This window comes from Acipenser ruthenus, chromosome 4 (assembly GCF_902713425.1).
Source record: "Acipenser ruthenus chromosome 4, fAciRut3.2 maternal haplotype, whole genome shotgun sequence".
Taxonomy (NCBI): Eukaryota; Metazoa; Chordata; class Actinopteri; order Acipenseriformes; family Acipenseridae; genus Acipenser; species Acipenser ruthenus.
This window is the reverse complement of record NC_081192.1, coordinates 75,591,536-75,613,878: the sequence shown is the minus strand read 5'-3', so window position 1 is coordinate 75,613,878 and position 22,343 is coordinate 75,591,536. Positions and strand designations below refer to the sequence as shown.

At 37.3% G+C, this 22,343-nt stretch overlaps 1 protein-coding gene across 2 annotated transcripts in view; it reads left to right on the top strand.

Moving 5' to 3' along the window:
* LOC117400657 (band 4.1-like protein 4B) overlaps positions 1-22,343 on the top strand; it is a 141,243-nt gene that overhangs the window by 63,191 nt on the left and 55,709 nt on the right. For both annotated transcript variants that reach the window (XM_059022791.1, XM_059022792.1), the window contains exons 9-15: positions 3,111-3,199; positions 4,202-4,271; positions 4,371-4,540; positions 10,002-10,108; positions 11,417-11,447; positions 13,613-13,646; positions 14,039-14,142. In XM_059022791.1, the coding sequence (XP_058878774.1) occupies positions 3,111-3,199; positions 4,202-4,271; positions 4,371-4,540; positions 10,002-10,108; positions 11,417-11,447; positions 13,613-13,646; positions 14,039-14,142 (605 nt within the window). The remainder of the gene's footprint in view (positions 1-3,110; positions 3,200-4,201; positions 4,272-4,370; positions 4,541-10,001; positions 10,109-11,416; positions 11,448-13,612; positions 13,647-14,038; positions 14,143-22,343) is intronic.

Below are 22,343 nucleotides of genomic sequence, written 5' to 3'. Positions count from 1 at the left end.
ATGGGATTTTTTGACACTGTTAGAATGGCCTCAACATCAATATATAACACCTTATCCACTACTTTGCCTTTGATGGAGATGCTTCTCAACTTGGTGGGCTTGAACTGCATGCAAGCCAATCTGATGTCATCTGCTAGTTTTCGAGTAATCGATTGGTGCAGGCTACCATTTTAGTCATGGTGGTCATGTTGTCCATGTATGCTCTTAATGGTGACAGCCACATGCCAGAAGCTAATCGTTATCCTCCCACTACCCACTTCAAGGCCCAAATAATGACTTCCATTGCCATGGTAAAGGCCAGTGGAGAAATGATGTAACCTGACATAATTCCAACTTTGAGAAATTGTAGTGGTAAACTCTGGAGTTGAAAAACAGAACTGCAAGTTCCTGAAGTAGGCTTTCTCTAACCCTGTTGTGGTACTGGGTATGTTGAAGAACTCAAATGCAGCCTAAAGGAGCTTATGTGGCACTGAACCATATGCATTAGCTAAATCCAGGAATGTTACATGAAGATCCTTCTCCTTTTTTTGCAGACTGAATCTGTTGCCAGATCACACTGACATGCTGCAAGCATCCTGGAAAGCCTGGGATTCCAGCTTTCTGTATGAAAATGTCTATCATACATTTATTCAATAGATATGTTGACAACCTTTGTGCCACAGTGCTGAAGAATATTTTACCCTCCACATTTAACAGGGAAATTGGATGAAATTGGCCGATGCTGGTAGATTATTTTTCTTTGGGGATAAAGACCCCTCCTGCTCTGCGTCATACCCTTGGCACTACCTGTTTTACCCATTCAAGCTTTTTCAACCTCCACAAGATTTTTAGAACCCAGGTGCACTCTTTTAAATTTGCTGTAGTACACCATTGGGCTAAGCGATGTTGAGGCCCTTGCTATCTTCACGGTTTGCTTCACTTCCTTACACCTAGGAGTCCTCTATTTGGTTTGTGCCCATTAAGGTTCCTTTCTCTCCTAGGCTGTTTCATCTGACAAGACTCACTAGGATCATAGGTTTCACCACCTGCTGTGCGTGCTCCTATTGGAACTACACTCATCTGTAACAGGAGTGCTGATATCCTGTGAACTGTAGTGTGCATCCTGTCACTGGGTTTCACTTGTCTGACTTGACGGGCTCTGTAAGAAGTACTGATCAATGCGAGGCCCCTGCCCCTTCTCCCTCAAGCATCTCTTTGTCACTTGATGGTTCTTCAGACCCCTAACCATTTTCACCTTGGTCCAGCCACAGGTACAGACCTGGAGTACCACATCTTGTCCCAGAGCTCTCATTGCAGATCTTGAGTTGCACGGTTGGGTTGTCTATTGTGAAGTAGTATTCGTTCTCATGTCTGTTTAACAGTGTTATCTAAACTTGAGTCATCTTCCTCTCCCACTCTCGCTGAGGTATTTTCCTTCTTACTATATTAGAAGCCTCAAGCGGGTGTCTGCAGCATCTTTTTCAATCTGAAAACAGAGCTGGATAATGCTAGCTAGGGTAGCTTGCCCAAACCAGCCCCAATGGGGTCTATTTCTTCTTGTCAGCTGTCTCTCCAAGCTGTCATTTGGTATTTCCCTCATCGCCAGCTGCACAATGCACAGCAGCCAATGGATTTATTCCAGATCTTCCTGATTTTTATTACATGAGAGTAGCTGGTATTTACTTCATGCTAATATTTGACTGCTTTTGCCAAGATAAAATAAGATAATAGTGGTGGGAACAAGCTTCAACATTATATATGAGCCTTCAGTGCTTTTCCTCCAGGTAACACAGTCATTTAACAGGGTTGGGGTCAATTCCTGTTTTTCAGTTCCAATTTAATTTCAAGTAACTTTTTTTTTTTTTAAATCACTTCCCAATTCCAATTCCAATTCCAATTCCAATTCCCATACCCTTTTAATCAATTACAACACATCATTGATCAAAATTGCAATTAGCAGTATTCTGTTAAAATGAGCTTCACAGTGGCAATAAATTACTTAAATTGAAGTCACTGTTAGTGAATTAAACTGGCATCAAACGAAAGCAGCTGAACAATCACAACAATTATGTCTCTAAAATATAAATTCCAATTCCAATTACTTCAAAGGAATTGTAAATTGATTTAAAAATGGAATTGGAATTGAAAAATAGGAATTATAAACTCTGAAGACAAATCTGATATTCCATTTCTAATTTGAGAAATTTAGAAACACATTTTATAACCTATAAGGTTTTTTTTATATTGCAGCCAGGTTTGGTTTATATAAATATCTAATGCTGCCAAAAGGAAGCGTGTCAGCCTGAACTCAGACAGAACTAAAACACTGATTGCTTAATGTTTGGAGAGTGTCCCTCTCAATCAGCCTGCTTGCATTATATTCCAATTAGATTTTTACAAAATGTGTTTGAATTCTATTCATGTTGCCATGGTAACATATTATGGGTAGTTGAATTTTGTGTTGTAAGTAATGAGTGTTCAGCGCTCATGATTGACAGCACAGGTGTACTAGTGTATTTGAGGTTGGCCTGTGTTGAAAAAGCATTAACCATTGCATGATAAGTGTGAATGCTGTCGCTCAGGTTTGAAATGATGCAGTCTTTGAAGAAGTAATAACAAATAACTCAGTGTGATGATGAAAATTGATTTTTGTAGCAAAAAAAATAAAATACTGTACAGGTGAAGACACTCTTGTGAACGACTACTGTAGTTATTCCACGAATGAGTAGTCAGATGATTTTATTAAACATAGCAAATATCCATGGCTACAGAAACAGAAATACATTATGAGTAAGAACAGACTAATAGCATATAAAGTATTCATTTTAGTTATTTATTTCTTAGCAGACACCCTTACCCAGGATGACTTACAATTGTTACAAGATATCACATTATTTTTACATACAATTACCCATTTATGCAGTTGGGATTTTATTGGATCAATTTAGGTAAAATACCTTGCTCAAGGGTACAGCAGCAGTGTCCCACACCTGGGATTGAACCCACGACCCTCCGATCAAGAGTCCAGAGCCCTAACCACTACTCCACACTGCTGCCCCATAGTGAAAGTGTTTTTGACGGTTTCATACAGTATTCTGCTTGAGAAGAATATCTTTCTTTCTGTTTCCTAGGGCCGAGACGGCTGTGACTATGCACTGGGACTCACGCCAACAGGGATATTGGTCTTTGAAGGGCCCAACAAAATAGGCTTGTTCTTCTGGTGAATGTGATTTTAATAATAATAATAATAATAATAATAATAATAGTGGTTGTAGTAGAACAGTATTCTTCTTCTTAGTAGTGATATTATTATTAACTAATAATTATACTAACAATAATGTTTGTGAAATATGTACAATCTCTATATGTGTCATATTATTGCTGTGGAATTGAGATTATTGTATGTAAAAAAAAAAAAATGCTTTTAGTATATTATTAATTAGTCATTTACAGAGACTAGGTGGTGAACTATGCATCACAACTGCTGCTGCAGAGTCACTTACAATAGGACCGTGGTTTTAGGTCTCATCCGAAGGACGGACCACAAGGAAGTTAAGTGAATTTACCATGGATTTTCCATGCTAATGAAAAATAAACCTCTGATTTTGAAAACACTACACTGGAGCAGAAGATAGTCTTTAGTAACTTAATGATCCTTTTTTGTATTTTATACCTTTTGATTATTTGATAAGTGAAAAAAAGCTCTGACTGTTGTTTTGTAATGTATTACTGCCTGATAAAACCATGACAAAAATATGACAAAATACAATAGCATGCTATATCTTCAGATTCTAGTGGTTCTAGGGCCCGGTTCCCCCACTGTGGGCCTCTCTACATTTACTATTTGCCTGCAATTTTTGTCCAGAGACAAAATATGTCAAATATTGTCCCAATGAGGGAGAGCCCTCTATGCAGCACAGTATGGGCAGGACATATATGGTTAGTTGACTGTTTAGAAAAAAAAGCACAGAATGAGGAGCAACATTATTTATAATGGTCTTTTATTTATTTATTTATTTTCCTATAAAATGCTCAATATGAAAACTATTCCCATTTTTTTTTTAAGAATCTTAAATCTTTCTAAAATGTATACAATGCCATTAGAAATTCAAGCGGGGGTGGATGATATCAGCAGGCTCTAAGTGATCCTGAAACAATTGAGCTACATTTTATATATTTTTTTCTTTTGAAATTCTTCTTTTTCAAATGTTTGTTATTTTAGGCCAAAAATTACAAGATTGGATTTTAGAAAGAGCAAGCTGACTCTTGCTGTAGTGGAAGACGATGAACAGGTTAGTGTACTTACACAGGAGATGGGTGGTGGGGTGGGGTAATGTGTTGCTGAGTGTTTCTTTCTGAAACGTGATGTGTTTCTCTTTTGTTCTGTAAAGGGCCATGAACAGGAACACACGTTTGTTTTCCGGTTGGATAATGCCAAGTCATGTAAGCACTTGTGGAAGTGTGCAGTGGAGCACCATGCTTTCTTCAGGTTGAGGCAGCCGACGCATGGCAGGGTGGGCAAAAACGACTTTGTGCGCCTCGGCTCCCGGTTCAGATTCAGGTACTGAGATGTGCCTTTACTTTGCTCATATCGCATCTTTATTTGGGAGTTACCAAGCCTGAAAAAATAATTTTTTATATATATATATATATATATATATATATATATATATATATATATATAATATATATATATATATATATATATATATATATATATATACTGTATGTGTGTGTGTGTGTGTGTGTGTGTGTGTATATATATATATATATATATATATATATATATATATATATATATATATATATGTGTATATATATGTATATAATTTTAGGGGCTTTAATCTTGACATTTTCTTTTGATCGATTAATCACACCTGTTTGCTAGTGACTTGAAAGACAAGTAATACAAAGTAGCCAGTTGGTTGGTGAAAGAAAACCAATTCAGGTAACATTTATTCGTGTCTCTTACGGATACAAAACAAAAATGTTAAGTCATCCCAGGTAATCGGATAACATCTAATATAGTTCGCCACCCCCTTCCTTTTTGAGCATTCATGTTACTGCACCATGTACCGTGTGTATTTCCATATACAATTAGAATGACATCTTTCAGGACCTGCGACATAGGGAGTACAAGCAAAGTCCTAATTATTTCTCTGACCTTTCACATAGGAGTAACAGAACAACACTTTGCTTTGAACTTGCAACTAAACTATGAAATCCTTTTGTAAAATAGTTTACGATTATCGATTTATTCTAATAACATCATTCTTAGGGGAAAAAAGTCACAAAAAGATTCCTGATTTATATGTTTCTTTATGTCTAATTATAACTACAATACAACTTCAATAACTTTTTTCAACAGCACTTTGAAACCTACAAAACATACAGTATGCAAATATTGAAGTTACTAAAGCAGCATAACCAATATATAAACAATACCACTACAGAAACAATTTTTAAATAAAGAAGAAAAGCACACACAATCTGACAAAGCACTCTCTTGCTTTCAACTGCCTGAAATCTTCTCTTAAGCTCTTTTGAATCCCTACTCTTTAGGCTTGATAATACTGCAGAACAGAAAAAAATAAATAATAGTAATAATAATAATAATACATGGCTGGAAGTTTATTAACTCATTAAATATAACTTAATACAAGAAAGAATGGCAACCTAATTATTTGACCTGCGGTTGCCTTTAATTTCTCTGCACATACTACTACTTTGTATATGATGTAGAACTGATATGTGATTGTAAACATCTAACACAAGTACGTACAATACTATTTCAAATAAACAAGTTATGATTTTGAATATGCGCTTCTTAGGGTCGGTATTCTTGTCATTGCTTGCACCCCGGCACTTCTTTCTTTACAAATTAAGCACTGCGTGCATGTGTTAGGTCTTGTCAGTGTTTCACATTGCACGAGAACAGTCTGTTGTTGCCATGAGAGCAATCTGTTGATTGACAGGTTTGAAAGTTGTAGTTGCGCAATCTCTTTGGCTGTGTGAAAGGGTTATGATGGTATAACACCGGCATAGATTGCGCAATTTCATGCTGTGCGAAAGGGTATTTCACACACTCGTTAACACTAGAAGGACCGGAGATATACTCATACCTAGAAGCCCCCAGCAGTCTTTTTGACGGCTGTATTCAAAACACTGTAACAAAAGGAGAAACAATCGGATGTAATTTTTTTTTTTTTTTTTTTAAATATATATATATATATATATATATTGTATCTCTTTGGCAGTTATCCTTGGTTCTTTTTCTACCATTCGCACTATCCTTCTGTTCACTCTGGGGTCGATTTTCCTCTTACGGCCGCGCCCAGGGAGGTTGGCTACAGTTCCATGGACCTTAAACTTCTTAATAATATTTGCAACTGTTGTCACAGGAACATCAAGCTGCTTGGAGATGGTCTTGTAGCCTTTACCTTTACCATGCTTGTCTATTATTTTCTTTCTGATCTCCTCAGACAACTCTCTCCTTTGCTTTCTCTGGTCCATGTTCAGTGTGGTGCACACAATGATACCAAACAGCACAGTGACTACTTTTCTCCATTTAAATAGGCTGAATGACTAATTACAAGATTGGAGACATGTGTGATACTAATTAAAGAAACTAATTAGTTTGAAATATCACTATAATCCAATTATTTATTATCTTTTCTAAGGGGTACCAACAAATGTGTCCAGGCCATTTTAGAATATCTTTGTATAATAAGCAATAATTCATCTCTTTTCACAGCTTCTTTGCTTTATTCTATGACATAGCAAAGGCATGCAAGTATACATGATAAAATAGCTTTTAATTTCATCACTTTTCAGGAGGAATGAAGCATTATTTCAATGAGCTGTAAGGGTACCAACAAATTTGAGCACGTCTGTATATATAAATATACAGTGCCTTGCGAAAGTATTCGGCCCCCTTGAACTTTGCGACCTTTTGCCACATTTCAGGCTTCAAACATAAAGATATGAAACTGTAATTTTTTGTGAAGAATCAACAACAAGTGGGACACAATCATGAAGTGGAACGAAATTTATTGGATATTTCAAACTTTTTTAACAAATAAAAAACTGAAAAATTGGGCGTGCAAAATTATTCAGCCCCTTTACTTTCAGTGCAGCAAACTCTCTCCAGAAGTTCAGTGAGGATCTCTGAATGATCCAATGTTGACCTAAATGACTAATGATGATAAATAGAATCCTCCTGTGTGTAATCAAGTCTCCGTATAAATGCACCTGCACTGTGATAGTCTCAGAGGTCCGTTTAAAGCGCAGAGAGCATCATGAAGAACAAGGAACACACCAGGCAGGTCCGAGATACTGTTGTGGAGAAGTTTAAAGCCGGATTTGGATACAAAAAGATTTCCCAAGCTTTAAACATCCCAAGGAGCACTGTGCAAGCGATAATATTGAAATGGAAGGAGTATCAGACCACTGCAAATCTACCAAGACCTGGCCGTCCCTCTAAACTTTCAGCTCATACAAGGAGAAGACTGATCAGAGATGCAGCCAAGAGGCCCATGATCACTCTGGATGAACTGCAGAGATCTACAGCTGAGGTGGGAGACTCTGTCCATAGGACAACAATCAGTCGTATACTGCACAAATCTGGCCTTTATGGAAGAGTGGCAAGAAGAAAGCCATTTCTTAAAGATATCCATAAAAGTGTCGTTTACAGTTTGCCACAAGCCACCTGGGAGACACACCAAACATGTGGAAGAAGGTGCTCTGGTCAGATGAAACCAAAATCGAACTTTTTGGCAACAATGCAAAACATTATGTTTGGCGTAAAAGCAACACAGCTCATTACCCTGAACACACCATCCCCACTGTCAAACATGGTGGTGGCAGCATCATGGTTTGGGCCTGCTTTTCTTTAGCAGGGACAGGGAAGATGGTTAAAATTGATGGGAAGATGGATGGAGCCAAATACAGGACCATTCTGGAAGAAAACCTGATGGAGTCTGCAAAAGACCTGTGACTGGGACGGAGATTTGTCTTCCAACAAGACAATGATCCAAAACATAAAGCAAAATCTACAATGGAATGGTTCACAAATAAACATATCCAGGTGTTAGAATGGCCAAGTCAAAGTCCAGACCTGAATCCAATCGAGAATCTGTGGAAAGAACTGAAAACTGCTGTTCACAAATGCTCTCCATCCAACCTCACTGAGCTCGAGCTGTTTTGCAAGGAGGAATGGGCAAAAATTTCAGTCTCTCGATGTGCAAAACTGATAGAGACATACCCCAAGCGACTTACAGCTGTAATCGCAGCAAAAGGTGGCGCTACAAAGTATTAACTTAAGGGGGCTGAATAATTTTGCACGCCCAATTTTTCAGTTTTTTATTTGTTAAAAAAGTTTGAAATATCCAATAAATTTCGTTCCACTTCATGATTGTGTCCCACTTGTTGTTGATTCTTCACAAAAAATTACAGTTTCATATCTTTATGTTTGAAGCCTGAAATGTGGCAAAAGGTCGCAAAGTTCAAGGGGGCCGAATACTTTCGCAAGGCACTGTATATATAATATGAACATTTATTTGACAAATCAAAACAAGAAAATGTACATAAATAAACATCTGAACAGACATCGGTTTACAACATACTGTACATATTTATAAAACTGAAACAAAAGCAATACATTTTTACCTTTTCAACAGCAATCGGTTTATTATCAGATGAGCAAAAGCAACTGAACAACGTAGATAAATAAACTTAGAAATTTTTTTTTTACAGAAGCGCACAGCATAAGAAGTTAAAAAAAAAAGTCACATTTTCTTTTTCTTTTTTTCGACAAATCAACACAGATAATGTGCTTCTCCACGCCGCCTTTCTGCACAGGGCACAGCTGTCCGAAGTTTTGTTTTTATTGCACTTGCCAACCTGGCATTGGTGTCTCTTGCGGCTCTCAACGGGGTTGCCAGCTTCAGCTGTGTGTACACCCTTGGCAGTCTCCCTCTGTTCCAAATGCTTCTTGCAAAGTTCCTGTGCTAACTGTAAAATATATTCTGTCCTTGGTCTTCTCAGTGCATTCTTTGTGAAGTACCCAGGAGTTGATGGCTGCTAGGTCCAATGTATTATAAAACACCTGAACAGACCACCATTGGGAGCCAGCTTTCACTGAATACTTCTATATCATCTGATCCAAAACATCAACTCCATATTTTGTTGCGTATTAAATCTCCACGGCCTCTGGTATTTATTTACATTAGTCCCAATGCTAATAGCAAGCAGGCGCCAGCCTTCAAAAGGCTGATTGAAAACAATAGACTCAGTTATTCACTCAGGCAGAGAGTAGAGACTAATCTGATTACAGCTAAACACATTGCGGACTAGTAAATAAAAATAGTGAAGTAGAATACCTTTCTGTATAATCAAAATACAATTGTCATCTGTGTGGCCATCAATGTGACTGCTCCCGGGGCTTTTAGGTATAATGTAATAGATCTCCTTTATTTCTGCACTCCCGTGTTTCATGCTTTGTGAGAATATTTAATACATACGGACAGAAAGGAACACGAACGCACAGCCCCATATGTGTTACACGACTGGAAAAAATTACATTTTAAAACCAAAAACCGCCTAAATGACTGCCGCAGGGCTTCTAGTGTTAAAACGTTTCAGAGACGGCACAGTAGCTGCATTTCTGTGTGAAAATGGTATTTGACTGATAAACCGGTTATCCAACACTTTATCACAATATTGATATTGGGATTGGGATTGACGCTGTTCAATTCATCCATTTCTTCATGCTTCATCTTTTAAACGTTGTATGTTTTAAAAGCCATTACAATTACATCACATAGATGTTTTATTTGTGATTTATTATTACTGTTAAAATATGACCATGTTTTACTTTTTGTGATCCTAGTCCTGGAAGGGGACCAGTTGATTGTTTACCCCTGAAATACATGTGATTAAAAGAAAATACAGCAATGAGGACTAAATATAAATATCTATAACATCTACTATTATTTTGTATTCTTCCATTTTGTATTCATCAGTGGTCGAACAGAGTATCAGGCAACTCACGGCAGACTGCGGCGGACGAGCACGTTTGAAAGGAGGCCCAGTAAACGGTACCCGTCACGAAGGCAGTCCACTGTTAAAGGTACAGCTTCTTTACTACTTGCGTTGCAGCCTGTCATACCTTATATTGCTGTCCAGTCTGGGTAACTGAAAGCCAAGTTTATCCAAGGCTGAATTTGGTGAGCATTGTACGATTTGACATTTCAATCATAAAAGCATAAAATCATTTCACTATAAATCTATGCATAATATTCCAGATTGCTGGTGAAACATTCATAGTCCCTTTTGGAAAATGTCATTCTACCGTTCCAGCTGATTTGATAAAATACTAATTTGTACTGTACTAGTTAGCTTTGCCTGTTCAAGAATAATTCATTGATCCCCTGATTTAACATCACTAAATACAAGAAGAATAAAGTGGGTTAGTTTATTGGTCTGCTTATTTTGAATGCTTTCCTATAATAGTTATCTTCCTAGACTGATATACGGGTTTGCAATTTTAAGAGTTGAAATAAAATATTCGTGGATGACTCCAGGCTGCTGACCAGAACATTTGCTTTAAACCCCTGCCTTTTACAATCCCTCCTGTTACAACCCCATTTACAAAGCTCTACCTGGCCTTTACTCTGGGCTGATATTAATTGCAGTAGGACCATTTTTTTATAATGCATTGTGATCCTGCATCCCAGACTTTATGGATAGTTTGGAAATGGTTAAGAAAGGCAGGGGATACCTTATATTTTTGCTGCTTGACACCCAGGGTCTTGTTTATTAAGATCAGTACCTGTACAAACTCATTTCCTGATGGTTTTGTTGCAGCCTTAGCACTTTTATAACTATAGATAATGTGCACAGACACTGTAATCCTGCTACTCCCCCAGGGTACAGAAAATCCAGTTTAGGCATTAAATCTTTGTTTTACACTCTTGGCTTGGTAATGATAGTAGTATTTATAATCAAGCAACCCTGAGAGTGTATTGTCAATCCATCACCAGAGCCTTTACCTTAACTGTAAATATCTCATTCAATTATGTATTTTAAACCGTCAATGTATTTTCAGATATAATATTACAGTACAGTGTCAATACTATACATGAAAACATTTGTTGAAATGATAAAATCAGTGTGCATCTTTATTCTTAAATTGATGTTTGTGTTTAGATTTTTTTTTTTTATATCCTGTTTAATCTCCTTACCTAGAGCTAGAGGTATTACTGACAATTTAACAGAATCTGCTGGAATATACAGTGCGTGTTTTAATGCCGGTAGGGATTATAGTAAATACTGGTACAGTAGACAGTAATCACCTGGCTTTTGCTGCTTCAGTAAAATGTGATAGTGTTGACAAACCTGAGTTTACAAATGTTTTCTCTTTTTTCTCTTTTAAAAGCAAGCAATCCAGCAAAACCTGCACACCTAAGGTAAGATTTACGAACAACTGCTACAATATACAAAGAGTGCTTTTTTAAAGTTTGAATGCAGCGATGGTTGTGTTTTACAGTATTTAAAAATAATACTATCCAAACAGCATACCTCAATAAGAAAACATTCTTTAATACTGGCTGTAAGGAGAGCAAAAAACCCAAGCACACTGAGAATGGAAATATAAAGGCATGCCTTTTGCTGCTGCTGATAATCAAAGATAAACCACAGAAAAGCTTTATCGGTTTGACTCATTTAGTTTTCTGTTTAACAAGAAGCCAAACTGATACACTAACTTGCTTTGTGATTTGTTTGTGACATGTTGTGTTGCAGTTCAAACTCACTGCAATTATCTAGATAAAAAGAAAGTAAGAAATTGATTTTAAAGCAATGGTTAGCACTCCTTTAAATGTGTTTCGTCTGAGAAGAGCTGACAGGGGCTTTTTGGGTTGTTATTACAAAGATTATCATTGCGACAGGCTGTTGCAAACCACAGCATGCTTTCCAGACCAGTAGTAAGTCATTGACACTCTAGCTGGATGATTGTTATTTTAAGGTTATATTATAAATGTACAAAACAGCAGCTCTAAAATCAATACAGCATTACAAACCTGTCAAGCTGCAGATTTATTGATCATTTTGATGAGGCGCTACATTTAGCACATTTTAGTTTTACCTGCACCCAGGATAATGGGGTTGTTTTCCCTTCCTGTAGCTAGCGATTTATATTTTTAATGAGTTGGGTGAGTGTATACATAGTCTTAGAACAGTCCTATACTTCCAATAAAAATTGTAATTTTATTTGGAGCGCAGGGAATACTTTCTTAATTAGAGTTTAACTTTCTGCCGCTGGAACAGTATCTTATGAAGCATTTGAGATGCAGACTTCATATTTTGTGTTTTGGAAATTCTAAGGCAACCTTCCCTTTGACCTGTGAAATAATAAGTCTGCCATAGTGTGTACATGTGCCCTTTTACTTTCTGGTTGATAAAGACCAAAACAACTGTATTCTAGGATTCTCATGAATATCAGAAACTATTTGAGTTTTGTGAATTACCCTGTATCTAAAATGGGAAGGACAAAAAACCAGAACACCAGCTAAGCACATACATAAAAAGAGTAAAATTATCAGCAAGTTGGCAGCATGTTTAAAGTAATCTGATACAGGGTTATGTGCATTGTTGTCTAATTCTTCATCCTATTGGGTTTTTTCATAGCTGTCAGAGATAGAGGTTAAATAAAACCAGGCACAAAGATTAAACGCAGTAGGAAAAAAGACCATTTGACAGACGTTTCCACTAAATACCAACCTTATAAATTAAAAATAAAAGATGCCGATGGAAATACTTAAAAAACAGCCTCGCTCACACTTTTCTTTAAAGGGCTCTTTTTTACTTTATTAACTGTTAACAACTAGCTGGTCATGGTTAGTTAATGTATAGTAACCTTTTTAATGAACTAAAGGTGGTTGTTGTTCACTTGTTCAGTGTGTCAGCTGTGGTTAAAGGATGTGTTTTATAAAAGAACCACCTGAATTACCTCAACAATTCCAACATGCAGCCTTTCAACACATAGACCCGAAGGCAACACGTCTTCTGACAGACACGACCAGAACAGACTATCCTCACTTGGCAGAAATCGCAGTGGGAGATCACTGTAACATATGGATAGAGGCCAGGGACTGCTCCTGCGAAAAGGGACAGGGAAAGGATTATTCAGTAGTCTTCTGAAGTATAGCTAGCAAAAGGCACTGAACAGTGATTTAATAGAGTTTAATATGAAACCATGCAGCCCTTTACTTGACTCTAAACACCAGGGGGTTAAAATCCTTCTACTCCCACACATTCGCGATGGCACTCGGACACATACATTCTGCAGAAGAGAGCCTAGGCATTCCATCTGAATAGTGAAACAATCCCAGTGCACAGTAGTGAAGCAGGCATAACCTATCCACATACAGAGTGCATTATAAACCTGCGGTTTTCTCCTTAGAGACAACCCTCCTTTAGAATAGACCTTGAAACTTTAAAATCACATTCCACACAATGCCACTTGTTCTGCCCATTGTGTAAATGTTCTTTACACATTCGTTTACATATGTTCTGCCAGTGTTTTTGTTTTAAACTGATGTGTTGTTTTTTTTTTTTGTTATTGTGTCTACAGTGCTCAGAACAACCCAGATGCTAATATTTATCAGGTAAGAATTTATTTCATAAATTAGTGCCCCCTCTATGGTTCACAATCTGACATACCTTGCACACATCAAAAAATATTAAAAACATTGAATTAATGAAGGTCCCTTAAACAATGAAATATACTACTTGTACAATTTACTGTCAACATGACCTAACCGTGAATTTACAAAATTGGTGAATTATCGAGGGAGCACTTTACTTGATAAATGTAGTAAAGTATGTGTTATAAACAATGAAAACAAACTGGACTGTCAGCATGGCCTAACCATGAATTATCAAAACGTCAAGAAGCACTTTACCAGATAAATGTAGTACAGTATAAATTATAAACTTAAAAATTTAAAACATTTATTATTGTCCATCAATATTGTTGTTGTTGTTTTCCTTGTTTTAGGCTCAATATAAACAAAACATTCCCTCAGCTCACGAGCACTGGCACGCTGGCCATCCTGTACACCCTGCTCAGCAGCTTCACCCCACGCACCCTGTGGGTGGAAGGTAAGCACTGAAAGGAGGTCCGTACAGCACAGATGTGTTTGGGTCAAAGAAACATTTCTCATTCCAGCAAAAACGTAGTAATGTTACCAAAGATTGTTTTGACATGGAAGTGACATTGACCGATCTGCCTTTGTACTCTTTCGATTTTAAATAAATATTTTACAGTAAATATTTATTTACATTTTTTTTTTAAGTAAGTTAAATCCTGGATGTATGTGTGGGGGTACACAAGATTAGAAGTTTCTCTCAGTTTTTTTTTAGAAATGGAGGTGGCAGATTTTCTTTTATTGATAGAAAATCTCTCTTCTGACTAACAATCCACATTCGATAGAACACAAGCCAAGGTTGCTAAATGTGTCCTGTTTAACAATGGCAGTCATTGTTAAACATGTTTTCTTAGTTGGTTTATAATTCTTCAATAATTAAGTATGGAACAAAAATTATTATTCAAGGCATGGTATAAATAAGCACTCTTTTCAGGGTGGACTGAAGTATGATCAAACATTGTGAACATGTGCTTACTATAAAAAAATTAAAAAAAATAGCAGGTAAACCAATATTTCCTGGCTATGGGATTTCTCTGCTTATGTCTGCTGTGTAATATGAATGTGTTGTGGTATACTGAGTTTGAAACACACTTAGATTTTTCTGCTTATAAACATGTAATAATATTGTACCCTCACTAGAACCATTTTGCCACATTAATATGCACATGTGTTGAACAGCAATCTGGATTGTGGGGGTTGTGATATGAATGCACTTGTAATCGGATCAAAATGAGACTGGTGACTGGTAAATTTGGGTGGCATTTCTGTTCAGCTGACAGCTTGTTTTTGTTTCTTGTGATCTCCTTCTTTACGGCTTGGCAAAGCTCTGACATTGTATACAAAAGAACTGCTCACCCTTGCTTTAGGCTAGTGATGGCATTTGTCCTGATGCGATAGTTCTGCCCAGCATGCGTTTGTTGAATTTGAACCCTTGACACCAGCACTGTCAACCGGAGTCGAAGCAGGCATCTGAACAGAGCTCTGTAATACAAAGCAGGACTGGTGTTTAATATACACAAATGTGTGTGTGAGGCTTTTGGGAAGGAATCTGGTTTACTCTTTCTGCTGTATGGTTTTTCATTGGTGTTTTATTTATATTCAACCTTAATAGTGTGTGTGTGTGTGTGTGTGTGTTTGCGGTGGGGCTTTGCAGTCACAACTGATTCTGCATGTTCATCAATCTAATGCCTGACTTCACAATCTTCCACTGTGCACCTTTTGTTCAAATGCAGAGATTGCAATCTGGGTCCTGGCAACATATGAAATATGATGGGGCTTCCCTGACTCTCTCCCACAGCTCCTTCTTTTTCTGTCTTCATTCACTGCATGCCTTTCTGATCATCCAAAACTCTGAATTTTCTCTTGCATTAAGATCATTGAATTAGTCCATCTGTCACTAACCACTGACTGTGCACATGGTACAGGAAACCCACCCCTGATGACAGGAAAGCAAGAAAGCCGTCCATCAGCAGGGATGAGAAGTACAGATATGTCCAGGAGCAGAATGGGAAGAATTCGGGAGGGGCGCCAAGCATGATGTACCAAGACAATCTCATGACTACATTGTAAAAGGCCTGGACACTAAACAGCATGGACAATACCAACCACCTGCTGTGTTCATGCATCTCATTCCACACCATTCCACATGACGCAACTTTTCTTTTTGTTTGGAAAGGATGGGAAGGGGGAACTTGAAGACGAAATGCAAGATGGACTGGCTTCACATAGTATCCCAGTGTGTTCAGTGTTGTATTTGAATTTTTAAATAGGTCTCATCAGTATTTTTATATGAAAAACAAATTCCATATATATATATATATATATATATATATATATATATATATATAGAGGGAGAATTGCCCTCCCTACGGTATGTTGTGCCTTTGTTACTAACTCATGTATGTCTAATTGGAAATGTTGTATATTCTGAAAATATGCAATTTGTTTTTGCACAAAATGTAATTTATAAAAACAGTAGCAGCTATGCAAGCATGTAAGAATGGCAGTGTTCCCAACCCAGTTTTGAGAAATGTCCTTGCTTTTTTAGTTCATAGAACTCATTTTCTACTTACAATGAATAATATACTACTGCACATTAAGTAAAATATGCATACAGGTGCCCATTCAGGTTTCAGTTAAACGAACTGCGAGCTTTTCTTATTTTTTTACTTTCTTGGTTGTAGAAGTTTGGAATGCTTTTAAAGGAATTTCGGTTTAAGTGTAAGTGTTGCGTGCCTTAATGAAACGTGGTTTATTTCAGGGTTATGGTCTTTTGGATGGTGAAAGATGTTAAACTATTAAATTCATCTACATTTGTGTACCTTTAGTATCCACGTAAGATGTGTAATACATTGAGGAGTTGTACTGTATCTAATTGTTTGGTATCTTCTGTCGGTAGTGACAATCATTTAAATTGCTCTTATGTGTCCTGTTGAATGATAGATCATGATAATGTTAGATAATAGATCATTTGTTTATGCAGTTTTGCCCTCCTTCTGTGGGTAAAATAAAATTCATGTATATAAATTTCAAACTTGAGAAAAATGTGATTGTCTTGATGAAAGTCTACTACAGTTTAAAAAAAAAAAAAAAAGAAGACATCAGGATCTTTACACTGTGGATTTGGTTTATTCGTCTCATTTAACAATTGCTGTCCTCCCAAAGTTTACTCCATCCATCTTTTTTTATTGTATAAGAGCCAGCTCCATGTAATTCCAGCACTTAAGAAAATGCAGTGGCGATGTGCAAAGACAATGTGTGATTGATATAAAACATGCATGTAGGCAAGCAATCATTGTGATGTTCGTTCAATGGCCACTAAATGTGAGGGAGCACTTTGAAAATGTATGATTTTCTTTCACATTTGTTTTTGTATTCTTCACAGTATGCTGCTTCCTGACATGGCTGCTGCCTGTTTGCTTCTTGTGCGCAGCTTAAGCACAGAGTGAATGCTCACAAGAAAGCTCTGAGTTAGAGATTCGGCTGAGAAGACAGCTTTGTTCATTGTGCTAAACACGACTCGCAGCTTGTCAATTCCTTATTACTCTCCAGTATCTAGAGGGAGATGAGTAACCCTTGCGCTCGACTGAATCAAGGTTAGCAAGCTGCCAGCAGGGAGGACTGAATGAGCATTTGCCATTGAATTTCAGCAGGGTCATAATGCTGAACCTCTTCTAATTACTGGAGATTGTTCTCTGGACCCATGGGGTGTTCTTCTGCAGCCTCTCTGGAGATTGTTCACTGTCCTTTTCAAATACATTCACAAAAATGTCCCCCATAAGAATCAGGGCTGTGTAAATTGGGTTATCTCTTTACTAATTTCAAAATTTCCATTATACATTTTCATAATGTAAAACATATAAGAAAGTAAGCAGCTGATTTGATCAGCTTCATGCTCCTGTTGGGAAAAGCCACAGCTGGATTGGGGAATTACCCTGGACCAAAATGCTCTATTTATTATTATTATTATTATTATTATTATTATTATTATTATTATTATTTATTTTTTATTTTTTTATCGTACCCCCACCCTGGTTTTGACAAGCATCCAAATTATGGCTCAGTGCGATTTGACCAAAGCGGGGCCGGTAATTGAACACGATAGTGTCTTGTGGGATCGGAAATCAGTTTGACCCAACACAGTCAGAATTACCAGTGCTTACAAGACTGAAAACAATGGACCCAAGGTGAAGCTGCAAGGTGCTGCTGCAAATATAATTTCTTCCATTCATCAGATTTTGGTTATAGTCACATAAATGTTTGTGTTGAGTGCTGGGAGAATATTGTTGCCTTTTGAGGTGGAGTGATGCATTCTCTGCTGCAGACTGAGCTGTGGTGTAGTGTGATTTTTGTAAAACCGGTTTAAGAACTTTCAACACAATAGCCAGAGGATGGCTATTCATCATTGGATTAAATTTCTTGGCAGTTGTCCTGGTTTTGTGCCTGTCTTATTCAGAGAAGGAACACCCATCTTCTTAAGTTACCCAAAGGAACCATCACTTTTGGGAAGCTGTTTTTTGCTACACTGTGAAACCATTTTTTGTTACTCTCAATAATAGGAATAGAAGCATTCCTGTCATGACTAGCTGATAGGGTGTGCTGCAACTTACTTTTAGTTCCAACATGCACAGTACTCTACTACATTCATCTGACTTTGTAGCATACAACAATAGTATGTTTAGCTTATAACACATCAGACACTACATTTTTTAGTGTGTTATGGAATAGATATGAGTTAGTCTTTCATACAGCAGCTTACTACTTATTAGCATTACTATGCATCAGACAACCATGGAACAGAATTGTCATTTGAAGCTAATAATAATAATAGTATAATAATCTGAATAGCAATAAAGCTAAATATATGGTACTGTAGAATGGCATGCTATTATAAGGTGGAGAACTCAGTTCTAATCAAAAGTGTACTCTGCCAGAAAAAAAACTTCACATGCAAATAATAATTAGTTTGTACGGGCCCTAAAAAGAGACCAAAAATCTCATTACCTTTCAATGGTTTGCAAGTCATCCATAATTTTTAAAACTCAAAGTTTTAAACCATTCTGTTTGAACAATGTGAGTGAAAGCAAATGTAAAATATAAATATGACTCCATCCTAAATACTTTTATTGAAATTTGTATGACATTTTAAACAGTAATTGACGATTTACACAGCAGGTTTAAATGTTTAATCTATTGAACATTTACCAAGGTTACAGCCTTAGGGATATCTAAAGAAGGGCACTTAATTTTCGAAAAGCTTGTACAACCAATACATCTTTAGATTTTGCTGCAGTGTATTCCTGTAATAAAACTTTTAAAAAAATAAATAAAAAATACATCTTCTTTGTCTAGTTGAGCAGAGAAAAAAAATATTTTCCATCTGGACTAAGGAATTGATTTGATCAACCTGTACTTTACCGGATTAAGCTACCTATGCAGTTAATTAAAGAAATCTTCCTTAGCCCTTTCACACTGGCATGCTCTGTGCATATCAATGCCCCAGAAGAAACTTGTTACAGATGCTTCCATCCAAGCTTCTCTGGATTGAACCGTCGGCCCAAATGTTGATGAGAGCAAATGTTTCTCCATCCCTGCTGCAGTCTGGCTCATGGTGTGTCTCAAGCAACACAAATATGGCTAAACAGAATAAACAAAAACGTTCCTTGCGGCAGTGAAACCTTCACAGAGACATGGCTGTTTGTTATTTCGTCGGCCATCATGCATTTTGTCTTGCTCAACCCGGGTTAAAGCGTGTCAACCCACATCCTGAGGTGGGTCGCTGGGACCCGGGTACGACGGGGTCACACTATGCGGGATTGTGACCTGGGTAGCCAGAACCCGGGTCCAGACACGGGTAGAAGTCCCAGTGTGAAAGAGGCTCTAGATTGTGTCAACTACTTATTTTTAAGAGTAATCCTGGGATTCCCTAGTACAGTAAAATGCTCCAATAAAGCTAATCTGTTGCTGGGTATAGGTTGATCAAATCTACCCCTAAGATTATGTCTGTGTATCTTTTTTGTTGTTATAATTTCTTATGCACTTAAGAGGGAATCCCTGTAAACCTTGGTCACATATTGAGGTCTTGCTGCTGCACCCTCCCCCTTTTATTTATTTTGTCTTAGCAGACGCCCTTATCCAGGGCGACTTACAATTGTTACAAGCTATCACATTATTTTTACATACAATTACCCATTATACAGTTGGGTTTTTACAGGAGCAATCTAGGTAAAGTACCTTGTTCAAGGTTACAGCAGCAGTGTCTCCCACCTGGGATTGAACCCACGACCCTCCAGTTAAGAGTCCAGAGCCCTAACCACTACTCCACACTGCTGCCCATAAGTAAGCTGCACACTTTCAGCTTACTTTGTCAAAGTATTGCCTAATAACAAAGGAACTGGATTAATCTACTTGGCTAGGGTTGCTACAAATAGTTGCTACAGAGTTTAAAGGTTACCATCACACTGTTGGCACAAGCACGTTGCCATGTTTACTCCACAAAAAGGAGGATGAAGAGGGCCAGCTAGTGCTCTGATCCCCTTTTCTCTGGCCTCGCTTTCTTTTAATCTGGTCGGATGACTAAGGCCGAACAGCAGATCTGATAACTGATAGAAGGGCAAGGCTATATTCAGAAGTACTACTCTGCAGATAAAGGAGCTGCTTTCAACTACCATCAGCCTGACAGTTTCATCATGGAGAAGTGATAATGAAAATCCCCTCACTGACATACAGGTTGGATCCCATCGCGACAGTGTTGATAAGTGAGACAGGTTGAGGACACTGTGTTATTTCACTGTGACCTTTACCTCATCTGAGAATTCACTTTTTTACCTGGCCATAAACTCTTGATCTCAATGAGTAGACTTTATTTATTTTTTCAGCAACATTATTGGGAGTATATTTCTGAGATATTAATACACTTACTGTGCAGTCGGGTGTTCAGTCCGACCTGGTACAAACCAGTTGTCGAAGGTAAAGATTTTCAGGTTTCCGAAAGATACCTCAAGGAGAGAGGCGTGGATTGCAGCCGTTAAAAAGGAAGGATGTGTGCCAACCGCCAATTCAAGAATATGTAGCCTGCACTTCATCTCAGGTATGGATGTTTATCAGCTTTCACAGACATTATTTATAAGTGAACGCAGTTTGCGTGATTAGAAAATATATTAGGTATTTTAATATTAATTTTAAGGTTAAATACAGCCGATTTTAGTGATTTACCTGAAAATCGCAAATGTGTCGAATTTTAGTTTTAGACTACACAAGCTAGCAAAAGTGAATCGTTTATAATTTGTGATTAAGGGCAAGGTAAATATTAAAATTCACGTTGACAGACACAAGCTTAAATGTTTAACTGATTTTTTTTTTTTTTTTTAAGAAAATGGGTAGATACAGCAGGCTTCACAACAGAAGAACATTAACCGAAGAAGCAACTTGGGAAACACAGCTGTGCCAAAGCCACCTAAATGACATCAGTAATGTCAGTGTCTCAGTTGGTACTGATCTCTCTATGGAGGACACTGACTGCCTCAAACAGGATAATGATAATTTGAAACAACATGTTAAGGATTTAGAATCCAAGGTAACATAGTTGGAAAAAAACGTATTGAATCAGCAAAGTCCTCGGTATTTGATTTTAAAAATGACAATTGACAAGTTAAATTTTATACAGGCTTGCCTTCCGCCAAAGTTTTTTTTTTTTGACTTATTGACATTCCTACTGACAGTATGGGTACCCAGTACCACTGCACTGCTGTCTCCAGCTGAGCAGTTTCTGATGGTTCTGATGAACTCACGTTTGGGACTCACCGATCAGGACTTTTAGACTTGGCTTTTAGATTTAGATTAAACTGCCGTACTGTTGGTAACATTTGTCATTGTTGGTTAGATATCATGTCAAAGGAGCTATGAGTGTCTCATTCGCTGGCCATCTAGAAAGGAAATTAAATGGAATTTGCCTCCTTTATTTAAAAACAAGAATTTTGATAGTGTAAGATGTATCATTGATTGTAGTGAAGTATTTATTGAAAGACCAACCAGTCTTCATGCCAGGGCTTTAACCTACGCAAATTATAAATCTCACAATACCATCAAATTTCTTTTAGGTGTGAGTTCAACAGGAGCTGTTACATTTTTGTCACGAATGTGAGGAGCGCGTGACAAAGCAGTAACAAAAAATTCTGGATTAAATGATGTTCTGTGCTAGGATTCATGTGGAGCGTGCAATTGGAAGATTGAAACACTACCACATTCTCTGCAATGCCCTTCCTGTTTCAATGATTCATAAGCATAGTGATAATTATCTAGTCACCGCTGACAAAATTCTAATACTATGTGCTGCCTTAACCAACCTGAGTAAACCTCTTGTGCCTAAATAAATAAAATTGTGGCAAAACCCCCTCTCTAAAAAGTACACTACATTCACCATATCCTCTTATCGATATGTACTAATTCTGTCTTCTTTCCCACTAAAGTAATTCTAAGCATTAAGGCAGCATCTCTCTGCCCACTCTTTATCTACAATCGCTTATTATTTTGAAAACCATTTTGACTCAACATCATCAAACAAACATAGTGGGGTTGTATTAAGTTGTAGATACAAGTGGAGGACACACAAAATAATAAAGGCACAGTACTGGTGAAAAATAATATCATCTGTAA